Source organism: Gambusia affinis, linkage group LG01, assembly GCF_019740435.1.
Source record: "Gambusia affinis linkage group LG01, SWU_Gaff_1.0, whole genome shotgun sequence".
NCBI classification, from domain to species: Eukaryota; Metazoa; Chordata; class Actinopteri; order Cyprinodontiformes; family Poeciliidae; genus Gambusia; species Gambusia affinis.
Window position 1 is genome coordinate 42,551,884 of NC_057868.1, and position 17,126 is coordinate 42,569,009.

Consider the following 17,126-nt stretch of genomic DNA (forward strand, 5'->3'; position numbering starts at 1 on the left):
GATGTATTTACTCAGAAAGCCACATGGAAACCAGGATGAAAGGAACATAATATTGGAGGCAATGGGGGTTTCTGATATAGGTGTCTGCCCAGGGAGTCATCTTGTGGGGTCTGAAATATGTACTTTGTGTGAATGTTTATCACAGACTGCTACAAACTCAAACTTGGGAAAATAAATTAAATAAAAAGAATTGAATAAATACAGTCTCTGATGTATAAAGAATATGCATTGTCTTTTTAGTCTTTCTAACAAACAGAAATGATTTGCTCAATATGTACCGGTATTGATCAGTTGCTTTTTGTATATTACCAGAACTTGTTAAACATCTTTATTTTTAAATCCTAAAAATTATAAAACTACTGAACTCTCAATTGCAAGTTGTAGACCATATTCAAAGTGTTTTAAAAAAACAAACACATACACATTCATCTGTTTTAAATTAGGCTGTTGTGATTAAAGGAAGATTACATTAAAGGTGGTCTGAGATTGAGCTTTTCTTTTCAGTGGCATGGAATCCTTCATTATGACATTATCATTTATTGCCAGACCCAACTGAAGCTGGGTAGATGAACGGCACATATCTGCATCTTTGCACCTCCCACACATACGCTAACAGCTCCCTGCCCGGCCCCCTTCCAGGCTGAGCCCCAGACGGCCCTTCAGAGGAACTCAAGATTGCATAATACTCTTTTTAACGTCTGACATATAAGAGTCGACCCTCTCTTACTTTCTGCCTATTTGCTGTTCTGAAGTTCGTCCTCAGTGCAGGTCAACAGGTGAGTTCACATTAGTTAGTTAGTTAGTGTTTATGTTTTGGTGAAAAATTTCAGGAATGTATCTATTAAATGTATTTATATGTTATATTTAATTTATTTAGTAATTTTATAAATACATTTACTTATTTGATGTTTGCTTTTATTTGATAGTAACACAAATGCATTTAATAGCCATTTATTTATGGTTGTTTTCTTAGATCATTTAAAAATTTTTATTTATTTACGTATTTGTATTTGTATTTTTTTATTTTACCCAATAATACATATTTTCTTTAATATTCTTTTCACATTACAAGTGACATTTGAAGAAACCATTATTATTATTATTATTATTATTATTATTATTATTATTATTATTATTATTATTATTATTATTATTATTATTATTATGTTATTTACATTTTTCCTTTTGGGGATCTGTGTGTACATAGCTGTATATAACTGATACCAATAAAATGTCAGGCATTAAGAAAACAAAACAAACCAAGCAGTTACTGCTTTCGATATTGTTGGAGAGTTTAGGCCTAAACCCAAAGAAAGAAAACATTTGACCACAAGAAAAGGCCACAAATCCCTAGAACTGCTTAATCAGTTGACCGCAGCAGATAGGGGAGAACCAGTCCTTTATAAAACAAAACAACACACGGACATACTATTTAGAAAATTAAAACATTCATCAGTCTTTATATAGTGATAAAGATTGGTCAATAGACTATTGAGTCAGAAACTCATTCGTTCCTGTCTTTATGAAATGTTTCGACAATAGATGGAAAAAGGGGTTTATAATTTAGAAAACTTTGAGTGTTGCCGTAATCATCTGGTGATGTCAGAACGGCCCTTGAGCGTCTGCAGCAAGCAGATAAGCAGCAGCTGAATGACCCACCCTTGATTAGAACCTCCATGCTGAACCATTACACCACTATCATCCATCTAGGGATATAGTTTGTCTTCACAAATTCACTAAAGCAATAAATTGCCACAACAGATGCAATAACTTCCTGCTCACTTCTTTTTGTCAGGATAAGAACAGCTCCGGTACGATGGCAGCCTTTCTTCATCACTGTCCCTTCCTGAAGTCTGTCCCACATCCAGCTTTAAGAAGAACTGGAGCTGCTTTGCTTTCCCTGGCGGACCAATGTCCCATCATCGCTCGGCAGATCACCGTGAGCAGCAAGCTGAGCTCCTCGCCCACCAAACCCAACGGCCAGCTTCCAACAGTGGAGCAAAAGAGGAAGTTTGCTCAAACCGCAACTCAGGTGGCGGTGTCTGCATCCAAGGGCTGCCCCTTCGTCAGCTCACAGATTGGGATGGTTAAAGCTAGCCCTGAGGTTCAGGAGGATGTCAAAGATGGTAGGGATTATGTGAGTGTCACATGTTTAACGCTTAACAGAGGCCAAGTTCACAAAAATGCACAAATTCCTCTGGCAGGTTTGATGACCTCTCTGTTGAAAGGTATAGAAGAGCCTGTGTTTTCAACTTCTCATCAAACCAGCATGGCCATCCAACTCAATGACAACATGGGTAAGATTTATCATTTCCAACTTGCTCTTTATCTAACATGATAAGTTCTCGTCATACCTTAAGAATACATTGTTTCCAATGGCTAATTTTATGTCAATGTGACCCACAAACCAGTTGGACCCAGTTATGATTATGATAGCTTCTTCAAGGAAATGATTGAAGAGAAAAAGAAGGACCACACTTACAGAGTGTTTAAGACCGTAAACAGGAGCGCCAAGCAATTCCCCCATGCCGAGGATTACTCCCTTCTTGGAAGAAAGGCCTCTCAAGTGTCAGTGTGGTGCAGCAACGACTATCTGGGAATGAGCCGGCACCCAAAGGTCCTTGGTGCCATCAGGTAGGCAGACAAAGCAACAGGTAAAAATTGTCTGTATTTTAGGTCTGTTTCTCTTATTGTTCACTAAATGTGTACTACTAAAATTCAGAGAAAAACAGATATTTTAGAAGTTTAGGTAGGTCCAGAAACTGCACTTTGAGTTTGGAACACCTCCAGGAATCCATCATCTGTATAACACTGTCTAAATAATTCAAAAATATTAATATTTCAATTAACATGTGTTTTTGTTGACGATTCTTTTAACATTGTTTGTGAGTGATAACCCCTTTATGATCCTTTTGACTCTTGCGGTATGGGCTCCCAAATCACAGGCCTCAGAACTTTTCTAAACTAAAACAGACAATAATATGGGCATCCTTCTAAGTGTCAGACCAATCACACCCAAGCATCAAAAGGCATACAGAAAAATGCAACAAAAAAAATAAATTACATTTACATTTGCAATAAAATTGACCTACACAAGGTACAATCGGTCCATTATACTTACTTAAATTTATCTTTACATTTTTGACCAACATGTTTTTTTTTGACTCAAAGTTCTATTAACAATTTGTAGCATCCCAGACCAAGCCGACTTGAACCTGATAGAGGATTTCTGGAGGGAGCTAAAAATTAGGGCGATGCCAAATAGGTCTTCTTTCTAAAATGTAAAAAAGAAAAAAAGTGTTTTTAACTGATACGTCTTTTTTTGTCTGTTAAAACAATATGATCAGTTAACACCCTACAACTATAAACTTATTTCCTAAACTGAAAGGTTGATCTCCATAAATGAAAACAAAATATTATAACAGTTACGGATCATCACAGATCTACTTAAAATATATTTAAAAAATCACCTTTTCTTTGATTAATTCAAAACTACTTTTTTTTTCAAATCCAACGAGAGATTGACTTTGCCCTTACCACATGTTAGCATGAGCTCATCCCTGCTAAAATCTAACAAGGATGCTCAGTACTTGGATTTTGCGTAGGCTTACAAATAAGTCTTATTGTATTTTAAGTCAGAAAACACACAAACAAAAAAAATTGCAAGAACCATTACTGTGGGAGAAAAAGAAATGTGTTTCATGGAACCGGCCATTTAGCTGAGATCATTTTCGAATCATTGTTCCTGGTTATGATCCGTCCTCAGAGGCGCCCTGGAGAATCACGGTGCAGGAGCAGGAGGTACCCGGAACATCTCCGGCACCAGCAACTTCCACGTTTCTATGGAAAAGGAGCTCGCCCAGCTGCACAAAAAAGATGCTGCTTTGGTGTTTTCCTCTTGCTTTGTTGCAAACGACTCCACCCTCTTCACTCTGGCAAAAAATCTCCCAGGTTAGTGGAACCCATGAGCTGGATGAATAAATTCAGTCGATGACAGGAGGTCTGAGTTGGAGCTGCTTTCATAACTGTGTTTGAAAAGCCATGTTTAGGATGTAAAATAAATGAGTGATTTTATAACTAAAGAACGGTTTTATGCACACTATACCAATCTGTACCATAGCCCCTGACCGCTAACTGCTAGAGTAGCCTCTCATTTAATGTGGTGTTCCTTCTGTCATGCAGGCTGCGAGATCTACTCTGATGCAGGGAACCATGCATCAATGATCCAAGGCATAAGGAACAGCAGGGCCAAGCGCTTCATCTTCCGCCACAACGACAGCCGACACCTGGAGGAGCTGCTGCAGCGCTCCGACCCGAAGACCCCAAAGATCGTGGCGTTTGAGACCGTGCACTCTATGGATGGTGAGTCCACCGCAATGACAACAAACTTTATTTTAGTCTGTGCTCTACAGTTGTTTGTGTGTGTGTGTGTGTGTGTGTGTGTGTGTGTGTGTGTGTGTGTGTGTGTGTGTGCGTGTGTGTGTGTGTGTGTGTGTATTTTATGATCACTCTTTGTGTTTGGATCTGTGTCAGATGTTCACTTAGACATTTCTCTAACTTGGTGATTTCAACAACAATTTTGATTCCAGTAATATGTACTGGCTTGCGGTCTGATTTGAAAACACAAAACTAAAACTTGTTTTGGTTCTGAAAGTTGTGGGATCCATGCAGGATACCTTTAGATGCTGTCTCAATCTTGAGCTAATTCACCCAGGTTATGAAGTGTCATGTTTTTAAAGAAAATTCCAAGTGTTTTAATTAGTTAGAAATCTAAGTTTATTATTACATTAGTTGAGTATTTTTATTTATTTATTTTTATTTTTTTTGCTGCAATACTAAGTGTGGATCCTGAGGGTCTGATAAATAGGCTTTGCTCTATAATTTATTTATGCCTTATACTTGAATTTTAGGAACTTATAATAAACTAATTATCTGGTACAAAGTCTACATTTCCTCTTTCCTGGGACCATTTTTCAGAAAATTAGCTCATCACACAATCTCAGTTTGATTTCATTCTTTGAAAGAAAATGGTGGAACAGGTGAAAATTAGCATGTGTGAGTTTTTTTGCTATTTCCAAACTGAAAGAGGAAATTATATATAATAATTCTTCTTTCTTTGTAAAAAAAAAAACAAAACAAAAAAAACAAAAACAAAAAAAACGAAAAGCTATTAGTGGAGAGTTAGCATTCTGTTATCCACTATAAAGAAAATAATATTGGAAAATATGCTGTAATCAGTCATCACATTCAGAAATGTATTTTTATGACAAGTTTATTTTTGTAATAAAGTTTTTTTTTTCCTTCAACACCATCTCCAATGTGGGAAGAAATTTTTCTCCAGCTTCATTCTCTTTTAGCAATATCGCACATTACTGAGAACTCTATGAAACACGGGCAAAGTAATTTTCAAACAAAATTCCTTAAAGTCATTTTGAAAAATATATACCAGGACAAAAATACTACACTGCATTTGTCATACAGCTTAATTTATGCACAGTGATGATATGCGTAGCTATAGGGATCCACTGTTCACCTGCACACGGCTAATTTTGTCATGCTTTTCTCAGGGGCCATATGTCCTTTGGAAGAGCTGTGTGACGTCGCTCATCACTATGGGGCCCTGACGTTTGTGGATGAGGTCCACGCTGTGGGCCTGTACGGAGCCCACGGGGCCGGAGTCGGAGAGAGAGACAACGTTATGCACAAGATTGACGTGGTTTCTGGGACCCTCGGTGAGTTCAGTTTGAACATAGTGTTGTCTGAAATGCAGAAGTTATTAAGCTGCTTTGCTTCTTATTTACTTTGTATTTTTGCATGAAAATGCTTCGAAAAAGCCCAATTTTGATTTAAAAAAAATTAAAATAACATAAAATTGTTTCCACATCGGTTCATTATTTGTCTGCTGGGCTTATCTCCCATGTGTAGACACATGTATATAAACCGCCATTGTGCTAAAGCCAAAATAACAGCAACAACTTTCTTCAAATGGCTCATTTGGCACTGGTCAAATAAGAGCAGGACGGGTGAGCATCCATCGAAGGACCAGAAGTTTTATCAGCTGGGTGTCGGTCCTCCTCCCTCTCTGGCAGCGATGATAAAGCATGCAGTTCATGCTGAGTGTAACCTAAGAACAACTGCAAGTTTTCAGAGAGACACCCATATAAACTAATCCTGGATTATACCATATGACCTTTTCATTTCCTTCCTGTTAGTGTGACTCTGTAAGTGGTTTACCTTCAGGCAATCAACAAAAAAAAATTAATACAATTGAAACCAAGATTTTTTTATTTATTTTATTTCATTTTTTTAAAATTGTTACATACATTAGCGCTGGAGTGCATGCATGCAATACTGAAAATAAGTTTACAAATCATGTGGTAATTCAAATATTAGTGCTGTTAGTTGAAAGTACTGTATCTTGAGCTCAAAATGCAAACGTGTTCTTTATTTCACTAATTTATGTAGCTCAGACAAAATCCGTCTTCTCTCTCCGTTTAAGGAAAAGCCTTTGGTTGCGTGGGAGGCTACATTGCCAGCAGCGCCGCCCTGGTGGACACGGTGCGCTCCTACGCAGCCGGCTTCATCTTTACCACCGCTCTACCCCCAATGGTCCTGGCAGGAGCTCTGGAGTCCGTGCGGGTCCTGAAGAGTCCCGAGGGCCAGGTGCTGCGCAGGGCCCACCAGAGGAATGTGAAACTCATGAGGCAGCTGCTCATGGACAAGGGCCTGCCTGTCGTCAATTGCCCCAGCCACATCATCCCCATTCGGGTAGGAACATACAGCAACATACAGCGTTTTAAGCTTCAGTAACAATTACTTTCCTCATAGATTTCACGTTTTGCCAGGTGTGTCCCTCTTATTACAACACATTTCCTGTGACTACACATCACCTCTTCAAGGCTTTTACACTCTGTCACTTTACAACAACAAATTGAAATATTTTGGATTCTGTGTGAAAGGCCAATAAGAAATATTTGAGAAATGGAAGAAAAGGAATACACAAATTTAACAATTACGGATATAAAGAGTTTTACATTATTTTTTAGGATTAATGAGCTACATGACGGCTTCCCACAAAACACAGTTTAACTTGGAGATCAAGCATCCAAAGTCTATTAATTAATTCCAAGTCATTACCACTCAGACCCTTACAGACAAAAGCTGAATCTCCCGGACCAGCCGATTAATTAAAGTGTTCCTGTCCTGTTTTCCAGGTTGGCAATGCTGAGCTGAACACCAAGGTGAGCGACATTTTGCTGGAGAGACACAACATCTACATCCAGGCCATTAACTTCCCCACGGTGCCTCGTGAGGAGGAGCTGCTGCGCCTGGCTCCGTCTCCCCACCACAACCCCAGCATGATGGAGGACTTTGTGGGTGAGTGAGTGTGGATCTCTGCCGCAGTGAGGTCAGAGATATACGAGTCCAATAAGCTTAAGAGAGGACACAACAATTGACGATGTAAATTGGGAGTACTTTTACAGGCCTGTTGTTAGGTATGCAGCACTGTTGTTGCAACACTTGCTTTAGTTTAACCGTAGAAGTAAAATAGCTACAAAATTTATTTATTTTTTGCTGTCTGTTTTGCGTTCACAGGGAAACTCATGGAGGTTTGGCAGGAAGTGGGTCTGCCACTCAGCAGCCTAGGCACGGCTTCCTGCAACTTCTGCGACCGCCCACTACACTTTGACCTCATGAGCGAGTGGGAGAAATCTTACTTCGGCAACATGGAGCCCCAGTACATCACTGTGTCTGCTTAAAAACAAAGTCTCGTCACAAGCCTCGCAGTCGAAGCATAACTTTAATGAGTGCTGCCGGGTTTTCGCAGACGAGCATATTAACGCACGGGCAAAATTAAACTAAAACTAAAACCCAGTATTTATTTTTTTGGCTTTTCTGTATTTTATTTTTATATATTTTTTGGTGGGGGGGCTTTTTAATGAGTGTTTTCTGCCGTGAATATGATTAAAGAAATGCCTCCAGCATTTTAAAAACATGAAACCTGCACATTTGGCACTTTCTTAAATCTCCTGTGTTAAGTATTAAGACAGTTTGAAATAAATATTCAGGATTGCTGTCTTGCTTTCAGTAAAATAAGCATCTATTGTTTGTTACAACAATGACTTTGCTAGTGCTCTACGGTATATGTGTATACAATAATTATCTGACTGTGCTGTTTGGTATCTAAAAAGTAATATATTTGCATCATATTAAACATTATTCTAAAATTAGGCTGAACTTGGAAGACACAGGGTGCTTTGAATTACCATGATTTGTCCTATCAGGACCTAAATGATGCTTTTTCAGTTTTATCCTTCCTCCAGCAGATAAATACCATAAAGGCTTCTGTGTCCACCTGAATCATTTCTATCAGAGCTAGTTGACATTGCACGGGCTGGCCACCTCTCGTTTGACCCTTGCTCTCAGCCTGCGTAGCTCTGCGTTTTCACTGTCCACAACCAGTCCGCATTCGATCAGAGTCCAGCTCTTATCGAGCTGCTGCTCACCGTACTGCTGCAGAGCCGCTCGCATGAAGCACTGAGCCAATCGCTGCCTTCCCAGACCTGCCTCCACACACTGAAGGGCCTGCTCCCTGTGGAGGCCCAAAGCTCGGGTGAAGTCTTCCAGAGCTGCTCCCTCTCTGGAGCAAAGCACCAAACTGTGGCCTCGCCGACACAGATCCTCCACGCAGATTCTGGGGTCGTCTGAGCAGCTAGCGTGTTTCTGGATAATGCCGTCCAGGTCAGCTACCGCCTGCTCATGGAAGGCGAGCTGTGCGAAGCAGGCGGCCCGCTGGCGAAGGTACTGTAACCTGCGGTGTCCCGTCGCTTGTACTGCTACTGTCAGGAGAGCGAGAGCCTGATTCCACTGGCCAGCCGATGACAAAACGCCGGCTTCCAGAGCTGCTGCCTGTTATAAAACCAGAGAAATGAAGATTTCTCTCTAACTTTTCCTGCAAACCTTGTAAAATTCATCAAATCCAAAACTAACTGAAATGATTTTAAAACAAATCATTGCAGTTAGGTACAGTGCAAAGCTATTCACGCCTGTAGAACTTTTCCACATTTTCTCACAAATGATGCTTGACTATAGAGGATAATTCTGTTTTCTAAAGAATTGCTTCTAAAGCTAATAATTTATTATTAGGTGTCAGATTAGAAGGGGCTGATCATAAACACATTGCACTTCCATTTGCCTTTCACTTTACATTTATGCAAAGTTGTGGTGAAAAAAAAATGTTAAGAAAAAGTTCAACGACATGAATTATTTTCCAAGTCAGCGTATATGAATAAAAGCTTTGCTGCAGTTTCCCTCAGGTTTCCTGCACAAAGGCTTACCTGTGCCATGCATTTTCGCTGATTAAATGGGATCAGAGCCAGCAAGAAGTCCAGTGTAGATGAATCTTTCTCAGTTACTTTGCTGAGCCTGTAGGCTGCTCGACTCCTGTCCTTCTGCTGCCAGGTCTCCACCACTCCCAGCCTGGCCTGGGCAGCTGCGTCCCTCGGTTCCTGGCCAAAAACCTGGCAGAGGTGGCTGGAAGCTGCCTTAACATCACCTGAAGGAAACAGACAAAAGCAGAGAGTTACAACGTATCTTATGAGTGACATCAAACTTGCCAGGAATTTCTGATTGATTTCGCCAAGCTCCACTATTCTCTGCACAGTTTGTCAAAGACGCCGTCCCACCTTTGGCTAAAAGTGTGTCCACATAGAGAAGATGCCATCTGGGGTCTCTGCTGTCTGTCCTCATCAAAGCGCCACCAATTATGAAAGCCTCCCTCAGCTGTTCATCGTGGCAGGGAACCGACTGAGTGATCACGGTGTTTGACAAACTGGTGCGACAGAACTGATGCAGCCAGTCACAGATCAGCTTCCGGGCTTTGTCTTTGAGTGACAGGATCTCTTTGACGACCGTGTCGGCTTTAATCTGAAGAGCAGTGAGGATGTCGTGAACACATTCCTAGGCGAGAGGAGGAGACAATTGTGACGCTGTCAGTTGATTGCCTTAAGACAAATATATTTAATTATTTCCCGCAAATGTTGGTGTCATGAGATGAGCATTGTCGAGCCACTGGTAACTTCCGACATCAAGCTCTGAAAATTGGAATTTTAGGTTTATTCCAGCGGAAAACTGAAGAAACCCGGGAAATCAGTATGTAATAAAATCTATTTCAGGACGTCTGACAGCAGGATAATTGTTGTACAAGCATTAAGATAGTTGCAGCCGGTCAAACCCAAAAATTGCTCAACCGCTTAATGAGTTAGAAGGTCCTTGTTTTTCAGCATTTTGTCATTTCTGATTTAACTTGTTTCACAAATAAGTTTTTGACCATAGAGAGTCCCACGGGTCTGCTAGTAGAGGTCAAAATGTTCTAAAAACATTCTGGATTTTTTTAGGTTTTAGTGCCATCATGTCAATCAGTCCTGCAGTTCCCTGCATAAACGTTTTTGCACAAATTTAGTTCTTAATAATAGCTAAATTTAGACCAAACCAAAGAGTAGCTTTTTAAAAATAATTGCCATTATTTCAGCTGAAAAATACCTTTTGCTGATTGAGCATGAGGTACGTGAAACCCCTTCCACAGAGAGCCTGAACGTGTTTCTGATGCTCCTTCAAAATGGCACTGAAGTCGAATATGGCCGTCTTTCTCTGGCCCAGTAACACGTAACACCTCGCTCTTTCCAACAGGGAATCTTCTGCCTCCCCACCTAAAAAAAACCAAAAGGAGTGAATAATTTTCAATTTGTATTAATTTATGCTACTAATTTAAACCAAATCGTGATTCTAATTCACGTGCCGCCGAAAATGTATTCGGTCGGCAATAACAAACGGACTGCTACAAAATATCAAGAACTCTTTAGCAGAGCTAATCACCAGAGGCCATGATAGCAATAGAGAGGTACGCCACAGCTTCCCTGACAGAGCTCTCCTCTGTCGAGGCGTCCAGGATGCGTTTAGCCGCTGTGTGGCAGTGTCCCTGCAGCAGCGCTCTGTCCTTCTGCTGTGCCACAGCCAGCAGGCTGCGCAGGCAGCTGGTCTCCCCGCATGCAAGGAGCTTTTTGAGCAGCTGAAAAAGAAAAGAATAAACAGTAAATGTAGAAATAAACGTTGTAGTAATTTGATGAGAATAGATCCTGGGATGGAATTTAGAGGTGTGTTTTTAGTTGGATGGCACCCTCTGCAGTCTGTCCCATCCCTCAAGATTTAGAATAGCTGGGAGTTAGAGGCAATATATAAAATTAACAAAACAAGCTACAAATATTTAGCCAGTCCCAGAAACAGAATTACAGATGACTGGACTGACTAAGGGCCTCCGGAGAGACTGCACAAATTTGTAGACGTGTGGAGGTGTAGGAGGGTGAAATGAAACAGGAAGAGATTTCGTTTATTTTTCTGCCCAGTAACCAGATTTGATCAACTTCTTATAAATTGGGAAATCTTATTACAGGAGTGTAAATGACTTCCTGTGGGTCTCCATTTCATAAATCACTTGAGACAGTGTACAGAAAGCTGTTTGGGCAAAATTAAAGGATAATCCAGCTTGGTTGACAAAAGTTGAATTTCCATGCCCAACAACAAAACAATTATGTTTTGTATCTCTATAACCTTTGTACCTGATTGGTGTCATAGTGAAAGCCCCTGTGGAGCTGCAGGAGTGCGAGGCGAGCCAGGAGAGGAGCCCGAGGATTGGAGGAACCCACAGACAGCAGTAACCTGTAGGCCTCCTCCACTCGCCCAAGCTGGTACAACGCATCTGCTGTGAGGATGTGAGGCCCGTCAGCATGGGGCTGAAGGTCCATGAGCAGCCCGGCCAGAGAATGGACACCAGTAGGAGTTCTAGTGTGCAAAGTAACCGATAATGCAGCATAACCATGAAGGCATCACACTAAAAACATGATTGCAAAACAATGTTTTACGAGAAGGTTTGACCTGTTATATTTACATTCATAATCTTATCCAGGGCTGAAACGGTTAATCAAATTTATTGTGATGAAATGATTATTGAAAAAATGATTGATTAATTGATAACCGGAGTACACAAACTAAAAAAAAGACAATTTGCTGAAAGAACACACTCAGAGCTGTGATTAAGCTAAAACTGTTACATTTATCATTTAAGATAAAAATATACTTTCTCTGCAAACATGTACTCTTAACTCTTCAAGTGGCAGTTTCAGCTTCACTTGGTTCAAATTCTGTTTAAAAACAACTTTTACTATCAATTAAGAAAAAAAAATCACAAAATCAGCCCCACACTATATTGACATCAACTCAAGCACAATGAGTGAAATTTTTACATGTTAATGTTAGAAGTATTTTGAAGCTGCAGATGCATCCATTGCTACAACTGATCAAGCATGTACTAAAGAAATGTAGGCAATACAATGTGTATTTTCTTACTTAAAGGTATTAAATTATTTGAATATTTGCCTTTTTAATGCATTTCTAATACTGAACAGGACAAAATACTGTTGGTAAATGATAAATCTGCAGCGGGCAGCCATTTTTATTATCAATTATTCGTCTGAATTATCGATAGAACAATGTATTACTAAAATAATTAGTATTTTATTACTCAAATACAAATTTTAGTAATAGCCCTTATGATATTAGGGCTATTAGTTGCAGCCCTAATATCATAAGAGTTTGTGCCAAGATATTTACGAATATCTACGAAGCTGCTACTACTTCTCTTTTTCTCCCTCAAAACGTGCGCGCACCAAGCGCCCTGTCAGTGGGACAAACGTCATACCCTGCACTGTGGTTTTCTCTCTTTGATGGTGCATGAAGCGGCCCCTTATGTTTGGGATGCTGTGGATCTTCACTTGAACCGGACTCGGACTTGTCCTTGGTGGACCCCTCCAGCATGACTCGGCCCTGCTCGAGCAGAACCGTAAACAGCAGACCCCGAAAGTTCCACGGGACCAAGCAGCGGACTGTCAGAGCCGTTTCCTGGGCATGCAGCCCGCTGGCTGTCATGTAGTCCAGGGCTGTGAGGTAATTTGACCCAGCCATCATGCGCAGCAGCCCCCTGCCACAAAGTGCTCGCACGCAGCTGGACGGGTGCGGCGTGTTGTGCTCTAACACAGCTTGAAAATCTTCTAACGCCCCCTTGTGGTCCCCAGAAAGAAGCCGGGCGTATCCACAAAGAACTTGGACAGTGTTTTGATAGCTCTGTTGTCCTTGGGCAGCAGCTAGTTGGCTGCAGATCGAGAGGGCTTCTTTGTGCTCCCCTCTGAGGAGGAGACAGTCAGCCAGCCTCACCCGCAGCTCTCTGCCTCCTCCATCAGGCTCCAAATGGCACAGAGTCCGTAGGGAAGTGATCACAGGGTCCAGAAGCTCTACTCCCTCTGTAGATCTTAGGTCGGCGCGGATAAGGACCCTCTCTCTGAAGCCAGACAACCCCCTCTCAGCCTGGTGACGCAGATGGTTGCGAGCTGCCGTCCCTGTCCCGTAATCGGTGAAGAGCTTTTTGAAGTAGGCTCTGGCAGTGGCAGGGTGGATCTCAAACGCCTCTCCCAGATCTGTGCACTCCTCTGCCATTTTGCCACCTACTGAGAGACAAGCAGCCGCTCGACAGGTTAAGAGTCTGGCTTTCCTCTCTGGACCGTCCTCAGGTAATTCGTCTGCAGGCTGTGGAGACAATTTCTGATGTAAAAGAGAAGTGTAGATCTCTGCACTTTCCACAAACCTGCCCATTAAGAACAAATCTGCCGCTTGAAGTTCCTGTATTTCTCTGTCATCAGGGGAAACGGCCATTAAAAATGCAACAGCTATAGAAGCATCCTTTACACTTATTGCATTCTTCTCCATTGGGGTCGCTGACCTCTTGTTATCTAATGCAACATAGGGACATATTGGCATTATTTGATCTTTGAAGGCTTTTACTATTTTGGCCAGGTGTGCAGCTTGTCTGCTACGGACCAGTGAGGCTGTTTCTAATTTGTTATACCGATAAGCTGCTAGGTAAAGCCGTAGTCCCTTCGAACTGTGTGGCTGTGAAAAGAGGCAGGCCAGCGCTCGCGTTATCTCCAGCAACACCTGAGTCGAACCTTCCGGATGAAGATTATGTTTGCCTTCGAGCAGAGCTGTGCAGCGTGCAAAAATCTCCTCACAGCCAAGCCCGCCACTCTGGAGGAGGGATTCCATTTTGAAAATGGTGGCAGACAAATTGTTGGGGCACAGCGTTGACAGGAAAACAGCCGCCAGGCCCTTATTGATGCCCTTGGCTGACTGATTGTCTCCATGACCGTCCAGCCAGCCTTCTAGAGTAGAGATGATCTTAACCAGACTGGACCTTTCCAGTTTCCTCATGTGGGACACAGCAGAGGTGGCATGAGTCCTGAAGGCAGACATGTACAGCGCCGTGGCCTTCCCCGTGTTTCCACTTTGAAGGAACCTGTCTGCATCTGCACACATCTCCGAAACATTGACTCGAGGACAAACCAAAGCAGTCATGCTCAGATGTCAGTCCCTTTCTCTTCTGTCCTCTTTTTAGCTGTTCATACAGTAAAGTCCTGTGAAATCCCACTGCGAAAGGGAGAAAAAGACCACTTTTAATAGTGCACTGTTTTAGAACTTCACCAAGTAGATATATTTGTGTGTGTCTGTGTATAAGCATTTCTGAATACAGCACCGCTTTAGAACTCTTGCGCATTCAACCCCATCTTCTCTGATAAGTCTGAATAAATCCTGAGCATCCTATTCATGAGACTGGTATTCTACAAATGTGCTGTAATACAGACTGCTACAGGAGCTCTTTCCTGCCCACAGCCATAGATCTGCATCAAGTCCTTGAAGAACCATGAATAATATGAGTTACAACTAAATTTAATTTCACTTTGAGATCAATAAAGTTTTTTTTTTATTTGAATTGATTTAAAATTGATGCTGAAAATAAAAAGGAAAAAGTCTGCCTCTAATCTGACTTTAAATTAAAAAAAAACTAAATCATCTTAGAGCGCCATCGTGTGGATTCTTTGGCTTACATTAACCCTCTTGAGACATTTTGTTTCACCACCAGAAGCCAACAAAAGTTTGTACTTTCATAGTGAGCAAAACCACCAACCCACCTCTGTGGTAGCCTTAGCCTTGTTTTGATTTATTATGTTTTTTTTCTATTTCCACGGTGAACAACCCGAGTGTAGTCAACCCCAGCCTCACTTATGAAACTGAATCGCTGTGGGTGCCTGGTTGCCACGACAACGCGAGTGCGTCCGAATAACAGGGACTCCAGTGTTTATTTTTCGAAGATTTAGCAATTAGGCGATGGATAGAAAGTGTGCGAAGGCAGAAATGAACTGACCGCGATAAGCTTCGCATGTCGGTGAAGCAATTCCTCGCTTTGACTCCTCTCTCTTCTCGGAACGGGTCAGTTCTCCGCGGCAGTCGTTTTCAGGACCTCGGCTCGTGGTTGCCATTGGAAACCACAGACGCCCGTTCTCAGACTATGATAGGCCGTGGGGTTTGCGAGTGGTGCGGTTATCTCAGAGCTGAAGCTGATGTAAAAATAGGAAGAGTTGCAGAGAAAGCAAAACTTAAACTAAAAGATCACCAGTTGCCTTACCGCAGAAAATATAGAAAACATATATTTTGTGTTGGGATTAGTATTTAAGTACATGACCTCTAGCAGTTGGAATTGGTTTAATTCAGAAACTCTGAGGGGTCATGCCACAGCATCTTAATCAAATCTTAAAGTAAGGCCACTCTAAAACTATTTAATTTTTCCTCCTTTTCTTCTGTTCTGAATCATTTAGAGGTGGACTTACTCAGACTGACTCTGGTGCTTTGATAAACTGCATAACTGCGTAGTCCAAATGCACTCTAACTCAAGGTTAAAATTGTCAGCTTTCAAAATTTTAGCTGGAGAATTCATGGTTTCATTCCTCGTGGCGGTAAAGCTGTTCCAGACAATCCCACTATTATAATTGTTTCTTTTGTTATCACCTGGTTGAGTCTTTATTCCTCTCTGAGTAATCTTAGTCGACTGGCCGCTCATGAAAAAGCTTCTCCAATGTTCAGCTTTCTTCGTCTTTCTTCTCACTGTAGATCACTGATGTCCCAAATGGTTAGAAACAGCTTTGTAACCCTTCTGTCTACAGCAATTATAAATTACTTTGTTTCTCATCTTTTCATGAATTTCTTTACATTGAAACATTCTTCGTTCTCCAGACTGTTTCTATTTTAGCGACACATTACGTCTGGCAGTAAATATAGACCAGAGTGGGGCGAGAAAAACTCAGCCTTCCAAAAATGATTCATGCTTAATTTTCTGAACAAAACATATTTCATTGCCATGATAACCAGGTGGATTTTATTTTTAAACTGATTGTGACAACAGTTCCTCCATGCAGCTATAGATATTTAGACAATCACCATCTTGCTTGTAATTTCCAGATCTGCAGCATATTCTCAAAAAGGTGATGATGTCAGAGATGTTCAATTGAAAACCTTTCTTTTTTTTTTGTCGTCACATTTTAGCGACATATTAGTGTTTTAAATGTACCACATCCTGTGTAAAGAATGCAAAGACTGTAGTGCAGCTGTTACTCATACTGAGGGAGAATTTGCAATTCATGAGATTTAACTACAAAATAAAAAACCCTTCCAAATTCCTGCCCAAATTCTTTTGACAGGGTTTTATTAAACAAGGCTAGTCCACAAAGCTGCTGCAGTCCAAGTGTACTCACTCCACACACAAAGTTTGGCTTCAGCTTTCTTTTATTCTTTACACATCACACGTAACCATGTGGACATGGTTTATTACAGTACCGCTTTGTTTTATAAATCTATCAACAAGACCAGTGAGCATTCAAATGAAAAGAAAAACACTTTAGATAACATTCATAAATAGCTTCTTAAAATTAAGAAAAGGAATATCTACAACACAAATTATAGGTTCCAAGATCAAACACAAATACTTGTTATTAACCTCCTAAAAACTGGAAAGTCCACGTCCTTTCCTGTCAGGGAACTGAACTGACATACAAAAAAAAAAAAAACTCTCAAAGTGAGATACTCAAACACCACAAGCCAAAACTATCATTTTGAATGGAATAAGTGTGGTGAGGAAAAACCCAGCCTACTGCACAATGACACCGTATTGCTTGCAGGAAACTGAAAAT

The 17,126-nt window shown here is 41.0% G+C and overlaps 2 protein-coding genes across 3 annotated transcripts; one reads left to right on the forward strand and one right to left on the reverse strand.

The window, feature by feature from the left end:
- The first annotated feature begins 606 nt into the window (after window positions 1-606).
- Window positions 607-8,238, forward strand: alas2 (aminolevulinate, delta-, synthase 2). Its single transcript, XM_044125823.1, has 10 exons — window positions 607-776; window positions 1,796-2,126; window positions 2,205-2,297; window positions 2,412-2,634; window positions 3,767-3,951; window positions 4,183-4,362; window positions 5,568-5,732; window positions 6,500-6,768; window positions 7,215-7,377; window positions 7,597-8,238. The coding sequence occupies exons 2-10, from the start codon at window positions 1,817-1,819 to the stop codon at window positions 7,758-7,760; spliced, it is 1,752 nt and encodes a 583-aa protein (XP_043981758.1). The 5' UTR covers window positions 607-776; window positions 1,796-1,816; the 3' UTR covers window positions 7,761-8,238.
- A 138-nt stretch (window positions 8,239-8,376) lies between these two features.
- On the reverse strand, window positions 8,377-15,494 carry ttc34 (tetratricopeptide repeat domain 34). 2 transcript variants are annotated; one of them, XM_044125696.1, is made up of 8 exons: window positions 15,308-15,494; window positions 12,755-14,519; window positions 11,616-11,838; window positions 10,876-11,068; window positions 10,543-10,709; window positions 9,687-9,960; window positions 9,339-9,556; window positions 8,377-8,910 (listed from the first exon to the last, which is right to left on the reverse strand). In XM_044125696.1, the coding sequence occupies exons 2-8, from the start codon at window positions 14,458-14,460 to the stop codon at window positions 8,377-8,379; spliced, it is 3,315 nt and encodes a 1,104-aa protein (XP_043981631.1). In that variant the 5' UTR covers window positions 14,461-14,519; window positions 15,308-15,494. The 2 variants fall into 2 exon arrangements, with proteins under 2 accessions (XP_043981631.1, XP_043981640.1); XM_044125705.1 differs by having other exon boundaries at window positions 12,755-14,532.
- Window positions 15,495-17,126: the final 1,632 nt, after the last annotated feature.

What these genes read in the sequence shown, in the direction of transcription:
- alas2 (XM_044125823.1), top strand. Translation starts at nt 1,817, where the DNA reads ATGGCAGCCTTTCTTCATCACTGTCCCTTCCTGAAGTCTGTCCCACAT. An exon ending in CGTGGTTTCTGGGACCCTCG is followed by an intron (nt 5,733 to 6,499) that starts GTGAGTTCAGTT and finishes TCTCCGTTTAAG; the next exon opens with GAAAAGCCTTTGGTTGCGTG. An exon ending in CATGATGGAGGACTTTGTGG is followed by an intron (nt 7,378 to 7,596) that starts GTGAGTGAGTGT and finishes TTGCGTTCACAG; the next exon opens with GGAAACTCATGGAGGTTTGG.
- ttc34 (XM_044125696.1), bottom strand. Translation starts at nt 14,460, where the DNA reads ATGACTGCTTTGGTTTGTCCTCGAGTCAATGTTTCGGAGATGTGTGCA. An exon ending in TATTGCTATCATGGCCTCTG is followed by an intron (nt 10,710 to 10,875) that starts GTGATTAGCTCT and finishes GGTTTTTTTTAG; the next exon opens with GTGGGGAGGCAGAAGATTCC. An exon ending in TCATGCTCAATCAGCAAAAG is followed by an intron (nt 9,961 to 10,542) that starts GTATTTTTCAGC and finishes CCTCTCGCCTAG; the next exon opens with GAATGTGTTCACGACATCCT.